The 26,304-nt window shown below is 50.7% G+C and overlaps 2 protein-coding genes across 4 annotated transcripts in view; one reads left to right on the forward strand and one right to left on the reverse strand.

Annotated features, from left to right (window-relative positions):
* Positions 1–5,811, reverse strand: part of Aspscr1 (ASPSCR1 tether for SLC2A4, UBX domain containing) — a 36,716-nt gene extending 30,905 nt beyond the window's left edge. Inside the window, exons 1-4 of one of the 2 annotated variants that reach the window (XM_028787865.1) lie at positions 5,620–5,811; positions 4,633–4,688; positions 1,302–1,416; positions 102–202 (exon numbers count right to left, since the gene is read on the reverse strand). In XM_028787865.1, the coding sequence (XP_028643698.1) occupies positions 102–202; positions 1,302–1,416; positions 4,633–4,688; positions 5,620–5,721 (374 nt within the window). In that variant the 5' untranslated portion in view covers positions 5,722–5,811. Of the gene's footprint in view, positions 1–101; positions 203–1,301; positions 1,417–4,632; positions 4,689–5,174; positions 5,387–5,619 lie in introns of those variants that run through there. The other variant, XM_028787866.1, reaches the window with a different exon arrangement.
* An 11,062-nt stretch (positions 5,812–16,873) lies between these two features.
* Notum (notum, palmitoleoyl-protein carboxylesterase) lies at positions 16,874–24,223 on the forward strand. 2 transcript variants are annotated; one of them, XM_028787871.1, is made up of 12 exons: positions 16,874–16,995; positions 17,752–18,119; positions 19,242–19,294; positions 19,374–19,469; positions 19,725–19,785; positions 20,223–20,281; positions 20,586–20,688; positions 21,418–21,609; positions 21,739–21,839; positions 22,278–22,425; positions 23,184–23,231; positions 23,471–24,223. In XM_028787871.1, the coding sequence occupies exons 2-12, from the start codon at positions 17,779–17,781 to the stop codon at positions 23,775–23,777; spliced, it is 1,509 nt and encodes a 502-aa protein (XP_028643704.1). In that variant the 5' UTR covers positions 16,874–16,995; positions 17,752–17,778; the 3' UTR covers positions 23,778–24,223. The 2 variants fall into 2 exon arrangements, with proteins under 2 accessions (XP_028643704.1, XP_028643705.1); XM_028787872.1 differs by lacking the exon at positions 16,874–16,995 and having other exon boundaries at positions 17,717–18,119.
* The last annotated feature ends 2,081 nt before the right edge of the window (positions 24,224–26,304 follow it).

Below are 26,304 nucleotides of genomic sequence, written 5' to 3' on the forward strand. Positions count from 1 at the left end.
AACGCTCAAGAGCCAGGGCCCTGGCCAGAGCACAGTGTAGGTTTCAGACCTCTGCCAGGAGGGGGCGGGAAAGAGCCTGGGATCTGCCCACCAATGCTCACCTGGTCTGTGCAAAATGGCTGAGAAGTTCCCAGAGGGTCTGTCGGGAACAGAAAGCGTCCTGCAACCTGGAGCCGTCATCCAACTGTACAGCGATTCGGACCTGGAGAGAATACCTAATTAGGAAGAAGAGCTCTGTCCGAGCAGAGCAGACCCAGACCCTCCCCACCTCCTGGGGAGACACATACTGAGGAGGGGTGTGATGCCTGAGGGGCTTCCCAAGAGTGCAGTAGCATCCAGCTCATAAGCACCTTTATGCAGCTGCATGTGAGTGAGCCATCATGGAAATGACCCGTTACACTACCCATACATAGGCTGCAGACAGCACCAGTGTAGCCTCTCTAGGAGACTAAGGATGAGCTACTCCCTGACCCAGCCCCAGAATCCCATGAGATATAAACATTTAGTAAGATGTCACCAACTTCAGGGTAGTTTATCACCTAACACGGAAGACTGATGCCTGGTGTTTTCTCGACTTCTGTTTGTTACTAACAACCACATCTTCAACAAGGAACGTGAGCTACAACCCAAGGTGGAGAAAGTCCTCCTGATCCCCTACAGCAGCGGAGGGTCTCAACCTTCCTAATGCTGTGACCCTTTTATATAGCTTCTCATGCTGTGGGGACCCCAAACACAACATTATTCCATTGTTACTAACTGTAATTTCGCTACTGCTATGAATCATAAAGTATACATCTGATATTCAATCCCTGTGAAAGGGTCATTCCACCCCAAGGACACTGTGACCCACTGGTTAACTGCTGTTCTAGATGCTGTCAGCTGGTGGGCAAAGCAAGCAGTTGCTTTGAGGTCGGCTGGAAAGCAAGTCAGCCATGTCCACACGGCAGTGCAGGATCTCGGACCAGAAACATCTAGCTGGTAGGGAAATGCTACCAATAAACCCCACCAAAACCAAATCACAAACAACACAATTTTAAAAAACTCAAAAAAACAAAAAACCTCCATAACGGAAAAAAGTTTTCACTCCCAGTCTTGAGTTATTCAAGCACGAAATACGCTAGCCTGATCGAGGAAGGCAGACTGAATCCCAGGATTTGCTTCAACCTCCTAGCCCTTCTCAGGCCCATGAGCAAAAGCTCTGACACACCTCCCAGTCAGCCCACTGAAGTACCATCCAATGCTCCACAGCCCAAGCAGAGAGAAAGAAGCAGTACCACTGTGCTTCACAACTGGACACCTACTGTGTTCTCAGGCCCCTCGCGGCTACGGGACACAGGCACCATCTCCAGCTTGGCATTGTTAGGCAGGTTGGCAAATCTCCACTGGAGAGAGAGATCAAGCACGGTCCTCTGAAATCTGCAGAACAGACACAGCCATAACTGTCCTGAAGACACAGCCCCCCATGCCTGCTGTTCCCCTGGCTACCAGAGCAGAAAGTCAGGACCTGAAGAAACAAGAGGCAAAGTCTTGGACTACCAGGACCTTTAGCTAGGCACAGGACTGGCAGGGATATGGAGAGGAGGAGAACAGGATGGGCTGCTTCAAAAGGCAAGGGTGGAATCTACACATGCTACAGCAGATGCTGCCCCAATGACTCTCAGAAGGTTGTCTCCTAAGACTGTGGTGCATTTGGTACAGTGCTTGCCTTACACGCATGAGGCTTGGGTTCAATCACCAGTATTGCACAACGCTGGCATGGTGGCCCATGCCTGGATTCCCAGTTCTTAGGATGTAGACATAGAAGTATCAGGAGTTCAAGGTCATCTTGATTACACAGAGAATAGGGGCCAGCTTGGATGTTGTAAAACCTTGCCCTACATGATGGTACAAGAGAAGAACTACACCAGCAAGTCGTCCTCTGACCTCCACAAACATGCTTAGCACGCACATACCACACATAACTTATGTATAAAATGTAAAGAAAAAATAAAAAGAAAGTTGTCTCAAGCAAGAGCAAGGTGAGTGCAACAGGCTACCCTCTGTCGCTGCAACTGTCAAAGTTGCTCAGACTCAGGCAATATACACCAAGAAGCCCCATCCCCACAACCCCTGCCCGCTGCTATCCAAAGGAGCATGAGGCAAGCAGAGCAGGCAGATCCTACAAAACCACTTCTGGGACAGCCCAGCCCAATGTCCTTATAGACATTCAGAGTGAAACCAGACTAGACCAGTCACATTAGCCATCACCTCTCTGCTTAAGTCCTGAGGGGTTTGTGTGCAGGAAGGCCTAAAGAGAGCTCAGTGCCTTCCAACCAATAAAGAAAGACTGACCCGGATGCGGGAGGGGGTGGGAGGGGAGGGCCTCCCCCACCCTTTGGAGGACAAGGCAAGCCTGAAACCCCCTTGGCTTCCTGAGCAGGGAGGCTCTGAGGCCTTGTACGGGCTTTAAACATCTGGTTTTTCAGACGCACTGAAGGAGCAAGAGATCTGGAAGTCAGGGAAGGCTCAAGCACACATAGCAAACAGCCTCCAAGATGTCGGTCCAGACTGAAGAACTGAATGACACTTCAGGCCACACAAAGGCAGACTTGGACCTTGATGCATGGCTCCTGGAATCCCACAATGGGCCAACAGGAAGCCAATACCTGCCCCTTGGAAGAAAAGGGAAAGTGGCTCCCCTGTGCCATTGGGGAATCACCAGGGGAGGGCCACAGCCTCCACTCAGGAGCCTTCTCATCCTGACCCACAGCCTTAGGTCCCAAGACTCCTTGGGAATGAGAACTATACCTGCTACAGTTCACATGTCTAAGAGAAGCTCCATCCGCAGCTCTGAAAACACAGAGCTGCATGCCTTAGACTTGAGGACTGCGGGAGGACAACAGGAAACTACAGAACCAGACAGACAAATCTGTGTGAATTTTTAATATATGGTCTATGCCCAACCACTTTTGAATACACACAGTGACTAGCCCAACTGTCACTGTGGAAATAACAGTGATGCTGTTGGAAATAACAGTTTTCTGGACCCAAGGGTATTAATAAAGCCCAAGGGTGTTTGGAAGAACTGACAATGAGCCAGGTGTAGTAGCACACCCCTTTAATCCCAATACTCAGGAGGTACTAGCAGGAGGATCTCTGTGAGCTCAAAGCCAGCCAGGCCTACATAGGTTCTCACAAAGGAAAAAGGAGAGATGGAGGGGGAGGGGGAGAAAGAAGGGAGGGAGGGAAAGAAACTGAGAACAAGACAAACTCATCAGCTGGTTCTCATCTGCTGACTGTGATTGGCCATTGTTGATCCCAATCCTCAACATAGGTTCAAAAACAGCAAACTCCATAGAAAATGCTAGTGCAAACCAGGACAACGGGCTTGAGAGCCAAGAACAACGGGTGAAGAGGAGAGGCCGCTCTGTTTACAGGCAGGCACCAGCCAGGGCAGTGGGAGCAGTTCTTAAACAAATTACAGTCAGAGGATGGAAAGGAGAGACAAGGGCAGGGCTAATGCAGTGTTGTAGAAGAACTGGCTCAATCTATAATCATTGTTCTAACCAGACAGCATTACGTGGACCACAGGCAGGTTAACAGATCAGAGCTGGCACAAAGCTTTGTGGCAGGATACTGTAGGAGAGCTTGCCACAAGAGAGCACATGTTCTGGTATTCTTAGACCAGAATAGGAGCCGGAGACTGAAATGGCCTGATACAGATATCTTTTCCAAGAAACTTCTTCCTAGAAAGCCCATACGACAGCATGGGGAAAGCTAAGAGAGTGGGCTCTTGTGTTAGGCCAATGTTGTGAAAACGTGCTCCAAGGTGAAAAGCTATATATAAGACAGAAACCTGCATCCATCCCTCCTATGGCCTCAGATCCGAGGACCTGGTGAAGGACCCCTCTCTTAGTACTAACACCCTGACAGAGACCCAGACATGGGAGAACTCCAGCAGCTGGAGGGTGACCATCCGTTTACAGCTTTCTATCCACCTCTCTTTGTCTGTCCAGGAACTTACACACTCAAAGAGCCAAAACCCTGCACTGTGGGCTTAGACAGTGTGCCCCAAATGAGACATCACTGTTCTTGCCCTAAAACCTGTGAAAATGACCTTATTTGTCACTGGTATTTATGACTGTAGGTTAAGGGAGTAAATTAAATGAGGTCACCTGGACTGAACAGAGGACCCTGAACCCAGTGACTTCTGTTTTGGGGTCATTTAAAGATCAAGGCACAGGTCGCAATGATGCAGTCACAAGCCAAGGAACACCCGAATAGCCAGCTGAAAGAGACAAGTCCTCTTCCCTAGAACATTCAAGAGTATAGCCACAGGGGTAGGGGTGGGGTCTTTAATCCCAGCATTGTGGAGGCAGAGGCAGGAGGATCTCTGTGAGTTTGAGGCCAACCTGGTCTACAAAGTGAATTCCAGGACAGCCAGGACTACATAGAGAATCTCTGTCTTGGAGGGAGGGGGGGGAGTACAGCCACATTCTGGTCACTTTGGACTTTGCATCCAGAACTGGGTGAGGATAATCTTCTGTTGTTTTAAAGTACCCAAGGGGGCACTTCCAAGGCAAAAAGAGTATATGTGTTGAGAAAAGGACCAGGTGGACTGGGAAGCCCACAGCTGAGTCCAAGCAAACTCACTTCAGGTCGTATTCACTGGGGTTGAAGTCCTGCCGCCGGCATGTGTCTTCTAGTACCTAAGGGACAAATGGTCAGTAAAACCTATGTGGACCTCAACTGGTAGGCTCACTGGCCAGCCCACCAAACATCCCACTCAACAGGTCCAAGCAAACTGTACATGCAAATCCTGTCTACTCTTCTCCTTCCTACTGGGGACTCATTACTAACTTAATCCTCCAACTATGACCCAGCCTGTCCATCCCCGGTCCCATGTTCTAGGCTCTGCGTGGCCTCAAACTACAAATACAATCTGTCTTACTGGGTCCATAGCCACTCTGTGACCTGGTATCTTTATGCGACTGCTGCATGACCAGAACCCTCTTCTACAGGAGCGCAGCTCCAAATGGGTCCTTACAAAGGGCTATGGGGCTGTGTTAAGATATGGCAGAACCTCATTTTTGAACTGGGTTCTCCATTTCACCCTGTGTGCTCCTGGCAGTTATGAATCGTGTACGCCTTTGCAACCTAACAACAGAGGTTTAACAAACAGGTATAATTCATACGAGGTCACGAGCAGCAACAATCACAAAAGCAGTGAGTGACTTAGCAAAATTCACTTCCGGGAACACAGAGAGGCCCTAGGGTCCGGAGGGACGCCCCTGAGCTCAGCAGGAAGGAATGTCACTCTTCCCGGTGGCCGAGAAGGCTGGATTCGGACAAGCGCCGAAGATTCTGGATCCCGCATGGCACAACCCTGTTAGTGGGGTGCATAGACCCCACTATGCTCAGGAAACGCGCCTCCGAGTATCCCGCCCCGCCCCCGGGACCCAGCCCGAGCATTGCGCCAGAGGATGGGGCGGGCAGCCGCGCGAAAGGCGTTCATTGGCTGCCTCAGGCCCCGCCCCACCGCCCTGGGAGCAACCGCAGGGGCGGGCCCTGCCGCGGCGACCCCGGGCGGTCTGCCGGTCCACCCATCCGCCCGTTCCCCACCCGGGCCGGCGGTCGCACCTGCAGCAGCACGGTGCTCGGCGTCACCTTCACCGTGTGGCGCCGCCCGTTTGGGGCCAGCACCGACACCGCGGAGCCCCCGCCGCCCGCCGGGGCCGCCATCTTCCGCTCACGTGACCGCAGCCGGCTCGCCTCAAACAACTTTATCCGCAACAGCCGGGACGCACAGCCACGCGGCCTTGGGGGCGGAGTCGACTCTCTTCCGGGCCCGCCCCAGACTCCGCCCCCGGCGCCCTAGCTCTGCCTTGCTGAAGCACTGGCGTCCTGACGGCGCGGCCCAAATGGTCCTCGTTCCTGGAAGGAGCACTCTTCTGTCAGGGGCATTGTCCCTTCATCCTGAGACACATGTTCCTGGAAGCCTCCATGCTCTGGAGACTGCTTGCAAGAAAGCTATGCTGCCTGCGGCCAGCCTGGGGCCCACCAGCTACCTGTCTGCTACCCTGTGCTGGGTATGCCCACACCAGAGTTGGCCTTTGTACCTACTCTGCCTGTACTGATCCTGCCTCCCTCACCCTCTCAAATGTCCCTGTGGTCATCATCTTCACATGGTGACAACCTTTTTGAAAAATATTTTATTGAGCCTGGTATGGTAACACAAGCCTTTAATCCCAGCACTTGGGAGGCAAAAACAGATCCCCGAGTTCAAGACCAACATGGTCTACAGAGTGAGTTGCAGGATAACCAGAGCTACTCAGAGAAACCCTGTCTTGAAATACAAAAGTAATAATAGTTATATTTTGTGTATTTTTTTATTGCGTGTCTGTGGAAGAGGAGGTATAGGCATGATATGGTGCCTGTGTGCATATCTGTTCTCTCCTTCCACCTTGTGGAACTGAGGGATACATTTGAGGTTATCAGGCTTGGAGGCACCTTTACTTGCTGAGCCATCTTGTTGATTTCAAGCCCTCTCTTAGCTTTGTCACCATGACGACAAGGAAAGTGAAATACTTGTGATCCTTGGGATTGTTGTGGAAATCTCTTAAATCTGAGAGTGGAGAAGCTGGCATACAAGATCTGTGTCACACTTGTGTATTGACAAACATGGACACCTCCTGCATGAGAAAAAGAATGTGAAGAGTTTACATGGTTCTGTGCAACCTTAGACTCTCACTGAGCTGCACACCTTCCCTGGCCCCCTTTGGTTTCTTCCTTTCTTTTTTACACACTAACATTTAAAATAAACCAAAAAAAAAAAAAAACCAAAACCCTCAAGCCTGTTTTCTTTCAACTGTCCCACAGTTAGAGTCCTCTGGCAAAGCATTTATAGAGAGGTGTAATGAGAAAAATGGCAGACCCTCAAGAGATACAATGTGTTCTGAAAGTGAGTGTGTGAAAATTGACCACTTAAAGTCATTCCCCATAATCAAGGACCCTTGTTCCTTGGGTAGTCAATAAGTCAGCTGTGAGCTGATTCTTTAAGACTACAAGGCCATGTTTTTTCCCACATTTATTTATGCAACAGTTTTCAATGCCAATTGATGAATGAGCCCTTTTTATTTATTTTCTTGACAATTGTCTGGGCTAGTTTTGTGTCAACTTGACACAAGCTGGAGTCATCTGAAAGAAGGAAACCTCAAATGAGAAAATAACTCCATAAGATCTAGCTGTAGGGCATTTTCTTAATTAGTGATTGATGTGGGAGGGCCCAGCCCATTGTGGGTGGTGCTATCTCTGAGTAGTGGTTCTGGACAGTGGTGGTGCTTTTAATCCTAGCACTCCAGAGGCAAAGATGGGCAGATCTCTGAGTTCAAGGCCAGCCTGGTCTACAGAGTAAGTTCCAGTACAGCCAGGGATACACAGAGAAACTCTGTGTTGAAAAAAAAAAAAAAAATAGCCGGGCAGTGGTGGCGCACGCCTTTAATCCCAGCACTGAGTTCGAGGCCAGCCTGGTCTACAGAGTGAGTTCCAGGACAGCCAGGACTACACAGAGAAACCCTGTCTCGAAAAACAAAAAACAAACAAACAAACAAACCAAAAAAAAGATAAATAATAAAGAAATCTGTATCTTTCAATACAAGTTCTCTTTTCTGCAGTGAGAATGTTCAGTTATACTATTCTTTTTAAATCTTCTATTTTAAGATACATTGCATGGATAGAGGTGTAGATTGTATTTGCAAGATCTGGAGTTTGAACTCTAGCATTACAAAAGAAAGAAATTTTAAAAATTAAAAAATAATAATAAAAAAGCATTTCAGAGCTACTGTAACAACATCATCACAAACAACAATAAGAAATGTATAACTGGGCACAGTGGCTCAAACCTACAGTCCCAGCATGTGGGAGGCTGAGGCAAGAGGGTTGAGTGTGCGGTCTGCCTGAAATACACTGTGAGGCCCGGGGAGCCTAGGCTACAGAGTGAGACTTTATATGAAGAAAGCAATGCTGAGTTGGTACCATGACCCATACAAGCTCAACATCTAAGTTCAAAGTCCAGAACCCACTGTGGAAACATAGAACAGGCTCCCACAACAGCTTCTACTCTCACAAGTATGTGAAGCTCACGTGCACACACCAGCTGAGGTAGCACATGTCTATAATACCAGAACTTAAGAGGCAAAAGCATGATTAAATTTGAGGCCAACCTCAGCTATACAGCAACTTCTAGACAGACATGTCTATATGGGAAGACCTTGTCCCATCAAAAACAAAAGCGGTGGTGGTGCTTGCTTTTACTCTCAGCACTTCAGAGGCAGAAGCAGGCTGATATCTGAAGTCGGGGACAGCCTGGTCCACAGAGTGAGTTCTGGACCTTCAGCGATACACAGAGAAACTCTTGAAAACAAACAAACAAATGAAAAACCCAAAGAAACAAACCAAACAACGAAGACAAAGGCTGGTGTTGTGGCTTAGTTGTTTGGGTGCTTATTCGGTATGCATAATATCCTAGCTTCAACTTCTTGTACCACAATGATACATATCTGTTATCCCAGCACTCAGGACATGGAGACAGGAAGATCAGAAGTTCAAGGTCACCCTCCATTGCCTAGGAAGTCGAGGCCAGCCTGAAATACGTAAGACCCTGCCTCAGAGAAATAGACAATGAGATTAAAGATATCTTTGTAGTTATTTTTGTCCTTAGACTATATCTCACTAAAGAAGGAAAAATACAGAATATTATGTTCTAAAACTTGATGCAGGGAACGGTGTGCACTTGTAGTCTCCGATAGCTACTTGAGAGATGAAGACAGAAAAATCACAAAAGCCTGGAGGGTTAAAAAAGCCACTCACAACAGCATAGTGAGACCCCGATCATCTAAAATAAGAAAGTGAATAAATGAATATTAGTGGAAAACTACTTAGTTTCTTCCATAATTAGGTCAGGGTAATATATGATAGTTCTCCAAAGAAACAAACTTTTGGGATGCCAAGGCAGAAGGTCACTACAAGTCTGAAGCTGCCTCGGGCTTCTAGTGACCTTTAGTCTAGTTAGGAATACAGAGGGAAACCCTGTCTCAAACGAAAGCAAACACCTGACAGGTTCGGACATTGGTGTTGGAGGGACTGAGCATAAGGATTTGCTGTTGTCTGTAAGTGGGGGAGCTAGGAGAGTCTTGTGTTATTTATCCGCACTATGACAGACAACAAGGGACTTACAGGCTGCCGCTGCTGCTACATCCTGAAATCTCAAAGCTTAGAAGCAGATGTTCTACCACTGGCAAAAAGCAGAGCTGGACATCCCAGTGCTGGACATTCCAGGTCAGGAAGGAAGAAAAAGCTAGGCTTTGTGGCGCACACCTTTAGTCCCAGGACTCAATCGTGGAGACAGAGACAGGAGGATCTCTGTGAGTTTGAGGCCAGTCTGGTCTACAAGGCAAGTCCAGGACAGCCAGGGCTACACACAGAAACACTGTCTTGGGAAAGAAGGAGGAGGGGGTTAGGAAGATGAGGAGGAGAAGGGGGAGGAAGAGAAACAGAGGAAGAGGAGGAGGAAGAAAAGGAGGAGAAAGGGAAGAAAAGGAAGGGAAAGGAGGAGGAGAGAAAGAGGAAGAAGAAGGAATCTGCTCTTTCCCTGCCATCACGTGTGTCCCAACCCACATTGCTGCATGGTGCTGCTTACCTTGAGGACAACAAATCTGCTGATCCTAGAAGCAACCCTACAGATGTAGCCAGAGAGTGATCCACAGGCAACTGAAATCTCTTCACTTTGCCATTTGACATATACAGCTACATATCACAGTTAGCTTAGGGTAACGGTTTGATTTATTTTTATTTTTACTGAATTTTAAAGTTTGGGTTTTATCACCTTGTTCTGACTTTCAGAATATTCAGCACTCCCTAGGCAGAGACAGGTGGCTCTCTATGAGTTAGCAGCTAGCCTGGTACACAAAAAGAGTTTCAGGACAGCTAGGGCTACATAGTGAGACACTGTTTCAAGTTAGTTTTTTTATTTGATTCAGAAATTGTAAGTATAAAACAAGACTTACCCTGACCCATTCCTCCCCACCCTTGACCACCCACAAAAAAAGCCAATTTTATTCTGTAACCTTTGTTTCTCTTTGAAAAAACAGCAAATACGTATGTCAAGATACTTAAAGGAGGGCTGGAGGGGTGGCTCAGTAGTTAAGAGCACTGACTGCTCTTTCAGAGGACCTGAGTTCAATTCCCAGCAACCATATGGTGGCTCACAAACCATCTGTAATGGGATCTGATGCCCTCTTCTGGTGTGTCTGAAGACAGTGACAGTGTACTCATATAAATGAAATAAATAAATCTTAAAAAAAAAAAAAGGTGCTTGGGGGAACCACCTGTAGCTTCCTATCATCTCCTTCTTTTTTCTTTTTTTTCTTTTTCTTTTCTTTTTTTTTTTTTTTTTTTTTTTTTTGGGTTGGTTTTTTCGAGATTTTTTTTTTTTTTTTGAGACACGGTTTCTCTTATAGCCTGGGCTGTCCTGGAACTCACTCTGTAGACCAGGCTGGCCTCGAACTCAGAAATCCGCCTGCCTCTGCCTCCCAAGTGCTGGGATTAAAGGCGTGGGCCACCACTGCCTGGTTTCATCTCCTCCTTCTTACACAATATGACACAAAACATAGCTCCTTCGTTCTTTTCTCTGAAGCCCCTCTACAGCTGGATGAATCAAGAACTGAGTCCCCTCATGGACAGCAGTGGCTCAGGGTCCCCAGGTCAGTGGAATGAATGACTGGAGCAAGACAGCCAAATCAAAATTTGCCACCTAGCTGAGAAGCACACCCTCTGTCTAGGTCCCTGTGTCCAGTCCAGTTCAGGACCAGGTGCATGAATGCCTGTCTGAATCATCTAATGTACAGAGCTACCCATGTCTGACCTCAGTGAGCAGTCTACAGGCAGGACACCTGGTCAAGTAAGAATCTCAGGTCCTGTTTGATACACAAAAGAGACCATGTCATTTCTTCATTAAATATGCCCAATGGCCAGATGGTAGTGGTGCAAGCCTTTAATCCCAGCACTCAGGAGGCTGAAACAGGCAGATCTCTGAGTTTGAAGGCAGTCTGGTCTACAGAGTGAGTTCCAGGATGGCCAGGCCTATACAAAGAGACCCTGCCTTTGTACACACACACACACACACACACACACAGAGAGAGAGAGAGAGAGAGAGAGAGAGAGAGAGAGAGAGAGAGAGAGAGAGAGAGAGACAGACAGACAGACAGACAGACAGACAGACATATGTTTCCAGGGGTCAGGCTACAAGAATAGTCAACCCACTGCTTAGGGACCTGTTCAGCTTCAGGTGTCTCCTGTGAGAGAAGAAGCCTTCTCCCAGCTACTGAAAGAAGGAAGAGCCTGAGAGCTGGACCTGCTCCTCAGCCTTATCTGTCTCTGCTTTAACTACTTCTGAGCATGAATCTAGCATCCTTTTTGAGGATACCTTCCTCCTGCTGCCAGCCCATCTCCCTCCTCCTTCCTCCTGCCAGCAGCTAGACAGCTGTTCCAAGGATCTGCTTTGAATTAAAGTGATATGGCCCTTTAAGAGAAGCATCCGCAGCCTCCAGCGCTGAAAGGTTCCCAGTGGCAAGATCTGAGAGTTTGTTTCTGTCTCCCCAGAGGCCACGTGCAAGCCTGCCGGAGGATCACAGGGTTGGAAAGAGGGAGCTGGAGGTCACATGGCACCCGGCCTCACTGGCCTGTAGAGTCTGTTGCTTCAGGCACCTGGGGGCCAGCAGCTGAACAGCTGAGAGAGAGTTTGGTACCAGCCTGCAGCTCTTAGGACATCTGCTAGCAGCTTTGTCCATTCAGGATCAAGGACATATGCTAGGTATCTCAGGGTGCTCCATAGGGCACCCCAAGAAGTTCTACAGATAAGCAGTGACCCCTTTCCAGGCTTACACCCTTCCTCCCAGCTTGGGAATGTGTCTACCCTAGTGAGCCTCCAGTTAGCCCATGTCACTGCAAGCCAGCATCCAGCAGGGTCCTCCCACTGGTCTGTCTGCGGGGCAGGAGTTGGGGGGGGGGGGAGAGGGGAAAGGGAAATGGGCTAGGACAGGCCTTAGCTGCAGAGGTCCCGGTAGGAACAGGTACTGCAGAGACATCAGTAAGGTCCAAGGTACCTCAGTGCTCTAAGCAGCTGATGCTGAGTCTCCCTATACTGATTCACCAGTGAGGGGCTGTAGGGCCTCGGTCTCAGGACCGAGTGAAGGAGCTCTGACTCTGAGGATCAGCAACACAGTTCTTTCTGCCAACTGGCTGCAAAGCTACTCAATGCTACCTTCAGATGGCCACCTGTTTTCCAAGAGCCTGAGCTGAGAATCTCAGGGAGATCAGTTCTCAACAGCAAGCTAAAGAGCTTGTCCTCCTTAGTGAAGTGCTTTCCTCCAGCCCAGAGGAAGTAAGCTAACGAATATGGGTACAGATAGGAAGGCTTTGGGGAGAAACTAAAAGAGGCTTAGTTTCAGGGTCTTCCTGGCTTTGAGCCCCAGCACAGACAAAGAGCTAGAGGTGGGATCTTCAGAGCTTCCCCTCAGACCAGGCTACAGGACAAGAGGCTATCCTGCCCAGATTTCTTGCTCACTTAGGCCTCAGAGGCCAGCAGCTGGAGTGCAGAACCACCCAGATGGCCCATGTGAAGCCTGGTGGCTGAGACCAGTATATAACAGCTGGGCCCCAGACAGCAGAAGGTAGCAGCTGAACCACGGAGCTGGGTAAGAGTGCAGGCTGGGGGCTGGGAATAGATACAGGGAGGAGGCCAATCCCACATCCGGGCAAGGGAACTGGGTCCGGAGTTGCTGGACATGCTAGTCCCTGCTGGCTCAGCCCTCTAACCAGGTCATTCATCTGTTGGATCCCACAGAAGGTCTCAGATGGGACTCATGTGCTACCATTTGCCTCTGCCATGCACTCCTTCTTCCCAGCACTGGAGATCAGCTTAACCCAGACCTTAGCTCTTTTGTGAAATGTTCCATCTTGGCTCCTCCTTCCCAGGAAGGGCTCTGCCTGACTAGGTAAGGGCTGTAACTCTTGGTACTTAACTCTATGTTTATCTGTCCTTCTCCCCAGAACCCAGAACAAAACCCTGAACTCCTAATCTGTTCTTGAGGTATCGTTCTGAAAATGCATAGTACCCTGCTCCAGGCTCCTTTGTTACTGGGCACGCACTAGATCTGAGCTAGACAGATGCACCCACCGCCAGTTCTAATGGGAGCCAGGCAAGAACAACAGGCAGGGCCAGGCAGTACACATCTCAAAAATGCAGTGGAGCAGCCAAGAGTGGGGAAAGGGACAGCCCTTGTCTAGTATCTGATGTGTTGAATATCACAAGGGTAACTCTAAGGGAAGCCATCCTAGCAAGGTGACTTGTAACACTGTCCCAAGTCCGACTCACCCTCCCAGTCCACAAGCTTTCTGTACATAGGACCTCAGACCACCCTATTCCCTGAGGTACCACCAATACTCACCATGACAGCTGTCGTCCATCACATGTTCATTGAGACCGCACCCTGCCCCCGGCAACCTGTCTCGATTGGTGTGGACAGTGAAGCAGATATTTTATAGGAAAGGAACGAGAGCTCAGAGACCCGCAGGCCAGCATTCCAATACAGAAAGAAGCTCCCTACCCCTACCCCGATCCCAGTTTGAAATCCAGCTACGAAGAGAATTGTGAAGAAGACCAGCCTGCAGTATCCCAGTCAACCTGTTCTCCTGGCTTCAGGCTTGGTCCAGCTACTCTTGTCCTGTGCCAAGCTGCTGTCAAACTTGGTGGCTTATGTTTGTTTTGAAGCAAGGTCTCTGATAGCATATATCAAACTCTATGTAACTGAGGCTGGCCTTAAACCCTGATCCTGATGGTGTGCATCAGTACTACAATTTTTGGACTTTTTTAAAAAGGCAAAATTCAAGCAACGGGGACCTAATGCTTGGAAGTGTCACAACTCCACAACATTTAGTAGACCTACAATTGCTGCAGCCATCCCCACAGTTTCAGAATATCTTCATCATCCCAAAGACACAAGCACACCTGTCAGCAGGCACTCCTTAATTCCCTAATCTTCGCGGTCTCCTGGCAGCCTATGGTGTGGCTTTGTCCCTGTGAATTCACCCTTTCTGGGCATATCATGTCTATAGAACCACACAGCATGAACCCTTTGTACCTGGGTTGTCTCACTCAGCATAGTGTTTTTAAGACTGTAGCATAGGTCAGAACTTCCTTTTTATAGCTGAAGCTCTTCCCACTGTAGAAAGAAACCAAACTGGTGGGCTTTTGAGCAGCGTCTACCTTTTAGCTATTGTGAATTGCACTGCTCTGAACACTTGCGTGCCAGCTTTTGTTTGAACACCTGTTTCCAATTCAAGGTCTGTACCTAGGAGTGGAGGTGCTGGGTCAGATGGTGATGTCCTGTTGGACTTATAGAGGGGCCACTCAACGGCCATTCGGTAACACCCTCAGCAGCACCCAGAGATCTGGTTTCTTCTCACCCTCACCAATGCTTGTTATTTTGCATGTTTTTGCTCGTATCCACACAAGTTGGCAAGAAGCAGTGTCTGATGTGGTGCTGGTGAATCTTCCATAAGGTGGCGAGGGTTACAATGGCCTCAGGTTTTGGTATCGATGAACTGAAAGCAGAAATATCTAGGGTCTTTCTTAGAGAACCTGAATTCTGGAAAGATTTCCCCACACTTAGGATACTGAAAACTCTGGTGCAGAGAACACACGCATAGTCGGCCTCAGGGGAACATAAAATCAGCCTGTTTAAGATAGGAGAAGGACAGGGGTTTATGCAGGGCCCATAGCAGACACTTCTAAGGAGAGAGGGAAGAATGGGAGGGAGTGCAGGGATGTTAAGGGAAGTTTTGGTTGGAACCCCTTTTTCTGCTACTAGTGTTAAATAAACCAAACACAAGCTCATTATGGTTTGATGTGCAGACTAAATCACGTTACTGCAAAGACCAGAGAGTAGAATATGCATGTCCTTGGCTTGCTCTGGAATTTCTTTGGCAATCATAACCACCACCCCGCTGAGCACTTTCATGCTTGGGCTCCTGTAATCCCACAGCCACCCTTCAACAGACATACGGTCACTGCCTCACTTTAAAGAATAGGAAACGGAAGCACAAAGAGAGGTCACGGGCCTTGCCCAAAATTTCCCCACCAGGAAATGGCTCAGGGCCAGGGATTGGCAGCCTAGCCCTGTGCAGCATGTCACCCAGCTGGAAGTTAGCATTTCTCTGCTGAGAGATGGAATAACAGCCTCCTAGGGTAGGAGTCTTCGAGTGTAGGTTCTTGCTCAATGCGTCTATTCTAGTAGCCTTGGCTACCAAAGATAAAGGCTTTAAAAGAACATCTCAGAATGATGGCACTGCTGCCCTTGGCCAGTCCCAAGCACAGACTTTAAGCTGGTCCAACAACAGAGAGATAGCAAATATGGATTTTTTTTCTTAACTTTTTAAAAGTTATTATTTGTATGTGTATGGGTGTTTGGCCTGCACATATGTATCTGTGCACCAAGTGTGTGCCTGGTGCCCAAGGAGGCTAGATAATGGCTTTGTAGTCCCTGGAAATAGTTATAGACAGTTTGAGCCACCATGTGGATTCTGGGAATTGAACTTGGGTTCTCTGTGAGAGCAGCAAGTGCTCTTACCCACTGAGCCATCTCTCCAGCCCAAAGGTGAGCTACCGAATGAGTAGAGCTTGGTGCTTCTCTCAGCTCCTCTGAACTCAGTTCCCATCTGGAAACATAATACACATCAGGTGCCCCCATGAGCAAACTCTTGTGTGCTTTCCCCTGAGTGGTCCCAGCACATCAGACCTGCAGGCAGACTCATTTTGGGTTCTGTAGTTTACCCTTCTCTTTGGCTTCTCACTGGATCTTAGGAGAGCTGGCCTGCTGTGAAAATATATATATATATATATGGAACTTGCTTCCTGCAGCTCAGCCTGGAGATCAGCAACATGTTGGTTCTGCAGCACAGGTGGCATCCTTCCTGACTCCTCCCTAAGACGCCTCCCTAGGAGTTGCAGCAGGTACCCACTAGATGAAGCAAGCTCCTCCTGTCATGAATTAGAATGAAGGCTGTAGGAGCCTTGTCTGAGGTTTGGACCCTTGTCCGGAGGCAGGTGTGCTTCCTGTCTCTAGAAAAAATATTACCAGACTGCAGGCAGAAGGTAGAGAAAAAACAAGCGGCTGGCTTGTGGTGCACTTAAGGTGGGTATGCTTGGTTTTGTGCAGCCAGTTTTACCACCGCCATCAGTCCCACTCTCGCGACTTTTAACTATTTACTCATTTATTTAACTTTAGAAGTTCACTGTGTAGCCATGGCTGGCCTAAAACTTGCAGCAATCTCCTGGTCTGTAAGTTCCGCGCATGCCAAAGTTGGCTCCCAGTTTTGATTTCTGACAGGAATTTCATTCTCGCTGGTCACCTGAGCCTCGGGATGTGTGGAGGAGGTGGTTACACTAGGTGAGGTGACTTGGCAGATGCAAGGAGGTCTCCTCCAAACTGCCAAATTCTCTGATCCTCAGCTCTCTTCTCCTCCAGTGGCGTCTGGGGCAGGGAGAGGTTCTTAGTGGTCTTCTTCATGGGGTGCAGCAGCAAGGGGCTTTACACCAAAGCCGACCAACCCTGTTAAGTAGCAGTACCGCCTCTGACCTACATGTCTTCTAACATCTGCGGGCTCCGGCACAAGATGGGGAGACTCTTCAGCGGGTTGAAGTCACACGTCCGATCCTTCCTGCAGGTCGACCCCGAAAGCCGGGCCTTGGGCCCCACCTGTCCGCTCCTCGCAAAGGCCCCCCCTGCGCCGCTACTACCGGCCCCTCGGCGCGGAGCCCTGTGTCCGCCGCCGCTTTGATCCCGGGGGCCCCGCTGGATAAAAGTCTCCAGCGGCTCTACGCCAGCGCCAGAGAAGGAGCGCAGCGCAGCCGGGCGCACCAGCGGGATAACGCAGCTCCAGCAACTACGAGGACCTACGGTGAGCGCAGGACTCTGGGCGGTGCGAAGTGTGCGGAGGGGGCGCGAGTGCGAGTCTCCCACGAACGCACTGAGCTCGGGCGCGAGAGGGAAGGCCCCAGCGGCTCCAGTTGAAGGTTCGCTCCCTGCGCCCTGACCCGTCGGGCCGGGCAGCTGCGCAATCCGCAGGGCGCCCCCGGTGCGGAAAGGCCTCTTCCTCCCGGCCCCCGGGGCGCTCCGAGGGCGGGGGTGGTGGCGCCGAGCTGGCCGCGGAGAATGGAGCTGCCCGGGGCCAGCCCGGCCGCGCTGCCCCCCACGGAGCCGGGCCCGGAGCGCCTCCGGCGGCCGCAACGGGTTAGTCCAGGCCCCTCCGTCAGGCTTGTGGTTTGGGAAGAAAAGGCTAAGCCTCCGCCAAGAAAAGAGTGAGCGCAGCCCCCTCCCCCTCGCCGCGCCCGGGCGGTGGCGGCACTTCTAACGCGCGGGCACCCGGGCTGCCGCGGCCCCCGCAAACTACGCCCAGCTCGGCCCCCGCCGCTCATTGGCGCGGGCCCGAGCCAGCGCACCCAGAGTCTGCATTGCCCTCGGCCGGCTACGCGCGGAGCCCGAGCTGCGGAGGCCGGTGGCGCCCGACTCCAGAGCCTCGACGCCGAGAGCCCACCCGGCCGCCCGGGGCAGGGACAACGCGCGGGAGCCCGGGCCGAGGAGCAGCAGTGTCTTGCTCGTCCCCTGGCCCGGCGCCCCGAGCAGCCGACGCCTCACGGCCGTCTGCTCTCCGCAGGTGGCCACAGGCCGGAGTGACATTGCCATGGGCGGAGAGGTGCGCGTGCTGCTGCTGCTGGGCCTGCTGCACTGGGTTGGGGGCAGCGAGGGCAGGAAGACCTGGAGGCGCCGTGGCCAGCAGCCACCCCAGCCGCCGCCCCCGCCGCCGCCCCCGCAGCGGGCTGAGGTGGCGCCGGGCGGGCAGCCGGTGGAGAGCTTCCCGCTGGACTTCACGGCAGTGGAGGGCAACATGGACAGCTTTATGGCGCAAGTCAAGAGTCTGGCACAGTCCCTGTACCCCTGCTCTGCGCAGCAGCTCAATGAGGACCTTCGCCTTAACCTCCTGCTGAACACGTCGGTGACCTGCAATGACGGCAGCCCCGCCGGGTAAGGCCGGCGCTGGGCAGGACCCCGGGAGGCTGTCAACCTGGCTTGGCTGGCCCCACCGGTGCTCCGCGCCTGGCTCGCAATCATCCCATCACTGGTGGCGCTCGCATCCTTTGCCTCCCCGCGCGCGCACAAACGCGGAGACTGCACTGGACCCTTCCTATTTTCAGTGGCTGATCTGGTCCCTAGAGGAAAGGGTTCCCACTCGGGCATCTAGAGCTGCTAGCCCTGGGGAGAGCCTGGCTTGGAGCCTCCCAAAGCGGGGGAGGGGGCAGCTCTTGAAGCTCTGGTCCGAGGCCAACTCAGGTGCTGACCTCTTGGCCACCGTGCACCCGCCTTTGAAAGTTCAGGTCGTCGGACAGAAAAAGAGACTGCAGTCCCAGAGTGGCCATGTCTCCAATAGAAAGAGGCAACACTAAATGACAGGAAGTTTCTGTCTCAGGGTTCCCTCTGAGCATAGCAGATTGGCTCGGGACAGTCAGGAATCCGAGCACGGGAGCAAGGAGGTGGGCACAAGAGGGACCGAAGGCTCCAGGTGCCGCATTCACACAGGCACTCGGCTTTGAAGTAGTAGAGGACACAGGTGAAGCTGGGAGGTCAGAAGGGTCTCTGGATGCCCACGCACTCAGTTGATCCATGTTAGTCTGGGCCTTGATAGGAAGCTGTAGCTCTGCCTGGGTGGCTCTTGCATCTCCTCCTCGCTGCGCTCCTTAGCACTACCGGTTTCTGGGCCTCTAGCCCTGGCATATTTCTCATTATTCAAGTGCCACTGCGTGCTCGAGAGTGCACCTCTTCGACAGTCACCGGCGCCAGGGTTAATGCGGGTCTCATGCGGGGCGGGCTGTGGGAATTTTCCACGGACCACACGACCCTCCATCCACCCACCCGCTGTCGCCACCTCTGGGGAATCAGTGGGGTTTCACCAACTTGTGCGTTCAGTTTGCGATTGGCTGCGGGCGCCCCCGCGCGGCTGTGGTGAGCTCCAGACAACAGGTGGAATGACCCTTTCAGCACCGAAGTGGGAAAAGAGGGCTGAGGATTCTGGTTTGGGGATGAGGGTAGAGAAAGAAAGTGGCTCAGATATCACCACCTGACAGCATGCTTTGTGCGCCTTTTCTGCAGCTACTATTTGAAGGAGTCCAAGGGCAGTCGGCGGTGGTTACTCTTTCTGGAAGGTAGGATACAGGGGCTGAGGTGTGGGGCAGGAGGGGTCTTCTGGACTCGTGGAACGGAGCCTGATGCCTGTGCCTGCAGGCGGCTGGTATTGCTTCAACCGGGAGAACTGTGACTCCAGATACAGCACCATGCGGCGTCTCATGAGCTCCAAAGACTGGCCACACACACGCACAGGTCAGCACCATAAGACCGGCTTGGTCTGGTGGAAGTAGCAGAATAGTCAGATTCTCCTAGTTAGGTCTTCTAGGAAGGACCCATTTACCCCTGGAACCCCATCCCAGACCCCGAGTCACTAAAGCCATGGAGATCTCCTCTTGGTACGATAACTAAGTCTATCCACCCTCCCGTCATTCCCTACCCGTGCACCTCCGGTCAGGGCTATCAAGAAGCAAGTCCCCATACCTGCATATCCCCTTCCTGTTTCCCCAGGTACTGGTATTCTATCCTCTCAGCCAGAGGAGAACCCTCACTGGTGGAATGCCAATATGGTGTAAGAGAGCATGGGTTTCCCTTGGGGGGGGGGTCCGTCCTGGGAGAGTCTTTCCTGGAGTGGTCCTTCCTATGGAGTGCTTTGAATGTGGGGATTCATTCTTGGGGGGCTGACCTTTGTAGGGGGTCGTATTTGGGGTGATCTTTAATAGAAGGCTTGGTTCTTCCTGGGGTTGATGATCCTTCTTGGAGAGACCTTCTTGCGGAGGTCCTTCCTAAGGGCCCTGTTTTAGGAGATATCCTTTCTAGCATTTCTTCTTGGGAGAATGATTCTTCTAGGGGCTCCCTTTCCTGAGGGGCAGGGTTCTATTCTAAAGAGGACCTTCCTAGGGAGGTCCTTCTTGAGGGTCTTATCCTGGGCAGCATTTTTCTTGGGGTTTTTCATGGTAGATTTGGACAACAGAGGGTGATGGTGGGCTCACCTGATCTCTGTTACAGCTTCATCCCCTACTGCTCCAGTGACGTCTGGAGTGGGGCTTCACCCAAGTCTGAGAAGAGTGAGTTCCTGGCTTCCCATCACATTAAGACAGGGCAGGGTGGTGAGACTTGTGGGAAAATATAGACTTTCTCAGCCTGTTTGTAGCATGCCTTAGGATTCCTGCTTGTCTGTGGCTCACCTGGCCACTGAGGGACCTGCTAGCAGGGCTTCCTGCCTGCGAGCCTCATCACCACCACCACCCCCAGTCTACCCTATCCCCTATCCCATCTCTGGAAAGAGCCCAAGCCCATCCTCCTGCCTCATGGAGTAGGAGATCTTGCCCTGAGTCTAACCTCACCTAAAGCTACCCCTTCTCCATGTAGATGAGTATGCTTTCATGGGCTCCCTCATCATCCAGGAGGTGGTACGAGAGCTCCTGGTCAAAGGGCTGAGTGGGGCAAAGGTGCTGCTGCTGGCTGGGAGCAGGTAAGCACAACAGGCCCCAGGGAGGAGGACTTTGTATGGAGGGAGCAAGGGGTTTGTTGTGGCAGCTCTGGAACATGGGCAGGATGGAGTGTGTGGGGGAGAACCCGGAAGGTAACCACCTGCAGGTCTGGAATGTATCCTCACAGAGCCCTACTGGCTCCAGCCCCTACTGGAAGATCAGCCTCATTTGGGGCAGCTTAGCGGTCTGGCCTCAGAATGTTCTGTAGCTGGGAACTGTTTAGAGAATGCTTCTGGACTCTCAAGATTGTTGGGCTGCAGCCGCCTAGATAGTGGTCAGGTGTGCTCTGATGTCCCTTCTTCAGGATGCAGTGTCGGGGAAGGGTGGGGTGATGCCGACTGGTCAGTGACCGTGTTCCAGTAGGAACACAGAATGCTTTGACTGGATGAGGGAGCTCGATACACTGGAGTTTATCTTCTTCTTCAGATAAGGAAACTGATACAGGAGGAAAGAGGGAAAGGAAAGTCAGCTCTGTGTTCTGGCTGTCTTAGCTGTGGGCCAGTGCTTAGAACTCTACCAGTCCTCTGCCTCCAGACTGTGAGGGAGAGAGACCCCTGTGTCTTGCCCATGGACAGACAACATGGCTACAGTCAGAATATATGGTTCAGAGGCAGTGTTTCCTCAGGACTAGGGCTGGGGCTAACCCAGCTCTGGGTGGACAGCAAGCACCCCACCCCAGCCACTTGGCCTCATGTCTGGCCTTCCCTCAGCGCTGGGGGCACCGGGGTGCTGTTGAATGTAGACCGCGTGGCTGAACTGTTGGAGGAGTTGGGCTACCCATCTATCCAGGTGCGGGGCCTGGCTGACTCAGGCTGGTTCCTGGACAACAAACAGTACCGAAGATCAGACTGCATTGATACTATCAACTGTGCACCCACAGAGGCCATCCGCCGTGGCATCAGGTGCCCTGGGATGGGGAGCCCAGACCCCAAGCCAAAACCCTGTCTAGCACAAAGGGCCTGGGGTGACATAGCATCTTAAAGGGAGGAGTGCCCCAGGATCACACAGTCTAACCTATGATTGTGCTGCAGGTACTGGGGTGGAATGGTCCCAGAACGCTGCCAGCGCCAGTTCAAGGAAGGAGAGGAATGGAATTGCTTCTTTGGCTACAAAGTATACCCGACTCTGCGCTGTGAGTGGCCATTCAGAGGAGGCATTTGGGAAGTGGTGGGATATCCTGAATTGTACACCAATCCTGAAATTACAGACGTTAGACCAGAGACCTTATACTATTCCACAGAAGTGGTCATGCCTACAGCAGGCAAAACAATCAATCATTCCTACTTACCTGGGACTGTCCCGATTTTAGCACCAAAACTGTTGGTCCCAAGCAAACTAGCATCACTTGCAATGGCATCAGAGACAAATCCATATGCTTGCTGCCTTTCTGTATTTTGAGGCTACCAGATAGTTCCCTCAGCCCCTTTCCAAAGAATAGTGGGAAGTTTCTTCACTAGAAAAAAGAAAGGCACAGGATCATGGGCTGTTGGGAGCGTAGCTAGTCGAGAGCCTGCTAGGGTAGGATGTGAAACCTGGAGGCAGGTCAAGCTGTGCCCCATCCTCCACCCAGGCCCAGTGTTCGTGGTACAGTGGCTTTTTGATGAGGCTCAGCTGACCGTGGATAATGTGCATCTCACTGGACAGCCGGTTCAGGAGGGCCAGTGGCTATACATCCAGAATCTGGGCCGAGAACTGCGTGGTACACTCAAGGATGTGCAGTGAGTGTGTGCAAGGAACCTGGGGTGGGTGGCTCATGAAGTAAAGATAGAGGTCTTGAGGCTAGGCATGGTGGCACTTAGGAAGCAGAGGGAGGTGGATTTCTATGAGTTCAAGGCCAGCCTAGTCACATAGTGAGACCCCCTGCTAGATGATAAATAAATAAAATAGAGGTTTCAGATTTCGGTTATAAATCATCAGGCTTGCCTAGAACATACAAAGCCATGGGTTTAATACCCAGCACCACGTATACCCAATATGGTGATGCCTGCCTGTAATCTCAGCATCTGAGAAATAGAAAGAAGATAAGAAATCTTATCTTGGCTACATAGCCAGTTTGAGGTAGCCTGAACTATATGAGACCCATGCTAAAAAGAAAAAAGAAAGGAAGGAAGAAGGAAGGAAGGAAAGAAGGAAGGAAGGAAGGAAGGGAGGGAGGGACGGAGGGAGGAAGGGAGGAAGAGAGAGAGAGAGAGAGAGAGAGAGAGAGAGAGAGAGAGAGAGAGAGAGAGAAGAACGTGGCAGACGATTTGTGTGCTCAAGCCTCCTGCTACTGCCTAGCAGACTCTGGCTGGATGAGGTGTACATGAAACAGGTTTGAGAAGCCCAAAGGCCAAGGGTCGGTCAGCATGGAGCATGTGGGTACTGGAGCCAAGGCCAGGGCAGTTGAGAAGCTGGCCAGACACAGCAGAAGGAAGGGCTGCTTATCTGGAAAAGCTTATGCTGTGGGTAGGACTCAGGCTGATTGTCTCCCCACCAGGGCCAGCTTTGCCCCTGCCTGCCTGTCACATGAGATCATCATACGGAGGTCAGTATCTCCCACAGGTTCTCGGTAGCTTACATACGGAGTTCTAATTCCATATCCCTCTTTAAGCCCCTCCCAAACCAGTAGGTGCCTTTTCATGACACCCTTCTGGAAGCTCTGTGTAAAGTGGTTCTTTCTGGGCCCTCCAAAGCTACTGCACCAGCTGTATGACTGAACTGAAATGTAGCCCCAAACAATGACAGCAATGGCTTTGATGACCCACACCTGGGTTCTTTCTACAGCTATTGGACGGATGTCCAGGTGAAGGGGACCTCACTGCCCCGGGCACTGCACTGCTGGGACCGGAGCTTCCACGACAGCCATAAGGCCAGCAAAACCCCCATGAAGGGCTGCCCTTTCCACCTGGTAGACAGCTGCCCCTGGCCCCACTGCAATCCCTCATGCCCTACCATCCGGGACCAGTTCACAGGGCAAGAGATGAACGTGGCGCAGTTCCTCATGCACATGGGCTTCGATGTGCAGACAGTGGCTCAGCAGCAGGGGATGGAGCCCAGCAAGCTGCTAGGGATGCTGAGTAGTGGAAACTAGAGGTTCCCTGCAGAGGAGGTAGTACTGAGGGGCTGGTCCACTCGCTGTCCCAGGGTGACTCACCTCTACTTCTAGGTCCTTCTGCCTTCCCAGGATCCACCTGGGTGTGGGTGCCCGATGCCTATCCTCTCTCACTGCCTGGCTAGAGGAGTGGTCTGCCTTGAGCCCAGGGACCCTTCCCACCCCATCTGTTTCCCTAGCCCCCAGCCTAGCCTGGGGAGGGAGCCAGAAGCAAAGCAAGCACTGGATCCCTGAGCCTATCAGCTCAGACAGTCCCTCCCAGCCCCCAAGTGATCATGTTCTTTTGTGTTATTTTATAAAGTGACCTTTTTTTTATTACTTTAATTTTTAAAGAAAAATGGAAATTAAGAAATATATGATGGATGATATTGTTTTGTAACGTATTTTTTCTTAATAATTAAAAAAAAAAAGATAACAGAAGCTCACCCCAAGCCTTGTTTATTTGAAGACAGTCTACTCATTTTGCATGTGTTCCTAGGATAGCATGGGACCAGAAGAGGGACCAGAGGGACTTTAGCCTCTGATGCCTTCTTGAATGTCCTCTAACCTCTACTTCACATGTTAACTCCCTTCCTAAGGAGGCCCCATTCATTCATTCATGTTAGTCCCCTTCCTAAGGAGGCCCCATTCATTCATTCATTCATTCATTCATTCATTCATGTTAGTCCCCTTCCTAAGGAGGCCTCATTCATTCATTCATTCATTCATTCATTCATCCACTCATTCATTCAGCAGATACCTTGTTCCCGTTGTTGGTGATTACAGTTCATCTTGGTTTTCTTTCTTTTCTTTTTTCTTTTTTTTTTTTTTTTTCCTTTCTTGAGACACAGTCTTTCTATTGTGTAGCTCTGGCTCCCTTGGAACTCACAGAGACCAGCCTGCCTTTGCCTCCCAAGTGCTGAGATGAAAAGCTTATACCACCACACCAAGAAAGCTTTTCTTTTTAGAATTATTTTATGCATATGAGTGTTTTGCCTGTGTGTACGTATGCGCACAGTGTGCATGCCTGGTGCTTACAGAGGTCAAAAGGGCACCAGGTATCCTGGAACTGGTGGGTACTGGGAATATGGCTTAGTTGGTCAAGTGCTCAGCACACAAACGTGAGGATCAGTTGGGTGTGGTCGTAGACTCCTCTTAGCCCAGTACCTAGGAGGCAGAGGCAGGTGTGTTTTTGAGTTCCGGGACAGCCAGGACTACACAGGGAAACCTTGTATTGAAAAACAAAAACATAGGGGGCTGGTGAGATGGCTCAGCGGTTAAGAGCACTGACTGCTCTTCTAGAGGTCATGAGTTCAAATCCCAGCAACCACATGGTGGTTCACAACCATCTGCAATGAGATCTGATGCCCTCATATGGGTGTCTGGAGACAGCTATAGTGTACTTACATATAATAAATAAATAATAATAAAAAACAAACAAACAAAAAAAGAAAAACAAAGACATAGCTGGGCGGTGGTGGTGCACGCCTTTAATCCCAGCACTTGGGAGGCAGAGGAAGGCGGATTTCTGAGTTCAAGAGTTCGAGGCTATCCTGGTCTACAGAGTGAGTTCCAGGACAGCCAGGGCTACACAGAGAAACCCTGTCTCGAAAAACCAACCACCCCCCCCAAAAAAAAACCCAAAAACAAACAAACAAACACAATGACCAGAGTTTGTTCTTTGGTACCCATAATGGAGATGGTGGCACATAATATATATAATCTGAGCTTGGGGGAGACAAAGAAGAAAAATGGATCCGTAGGGTTTGTTGGCTAGCAAGCTTGACCTAAAGAGTCCCAGGTCCCAGTGAAAGAGAGATTCTAAGTCAAAAAGAACATTAACAGGGGGTGGGGCTCACCTTTAACCTCAGCACTAAGGAGACAGGCAGGCAAATCTCTGTAAGTTCAAGGCCAGCCTTGTCTTCAGAGTGAGTTCCAGAACAGACAGGGATGTACATGGAGGAAAACCTATACTAAAACAAAACAAAACAAAAAATAGGAAATGTGTAGTTAGATTTCACACAAGGGGCCAGAGCTATGGCTCAGCAGTTAAGAGCAGTTGCTATTCTTCCTGAGGAGCAGTGTTGGGTTTCCTGCACCCACATAGCAATGCATCTGTTACTCCAGTTCCAAGTCTGATGCCCTCTTCTGGTTTTCAGTGGCTGCTGCATACACGTGATACACATGAACCAAGATGCTATTCTCGGTTGTCAACTTAACTTCACTGGACTGACTAAAACCCAAGTGATTAAGTACACTGTGAGAGTTTGCTTATTTGTTGAGACAGGGTCTCTCTGTGTATCCTTGGCTGTCCCAGAGCTCACTCTGTAGACTAGGCTGATCTCTGCCTCAGGGATTAAAGTCCTGGGATTAAAGACATGAGCTACCACTGTCTGCTATGAGGGTATTTTTCTCACTTAATTCATTTGATGCGGGAAGACCCATTTTTAATCCAGATCTTTTGAGATGGGAAGATCTACCTTTAATCTTGGCACACCTTCAAACTGCTCTAATAAATTTCATATAT

The sequence above is a fragment of the Grammomys surdaster genome, unplaced genomic scaffold (assembly GCF_004785775.1).
Source record: "Grammomys surdaster isolate TR1022 unplaced genomic scaffold, NIH_TR_1.0 125688, whole genome shotgun sequence".
In the NCBI taxonomy this organism is placed as follows: domain Eukaryota; kingdom Metazoa; phylum Chordata; class Mammalia; order Rodentia; family Muridae; genus Grammomys; species Grammomys surdaster.

What these genes read in the sequence shown, in the direction of transcription:
- Notum (XM_028787871.1), top strand. Translation starts at nt 17,779, where the DNA reads ATGGGCGGAGAGGTGCGCGTGCTGCTGCTGCTGGGCCTGCTGCACTGG. An exon ending in TGGTGGAATGCCAATATGGT is followed by an intron (nt 19,786 to 20,222) that starts GTAAGAGAGCAT and finishes TCTCTGTTACAG; the next exon opens with CTTCATCCCCTACTGCTCCA. An exon ending in CATGAGATCATCATACGGAG is followed by an intron (nt 23,232 to 23,470) that starts GTCAGTATCTCC and finishes TTCTTTCTACAG; the next exon opens with CTATTGGACGGATGTCCAGG.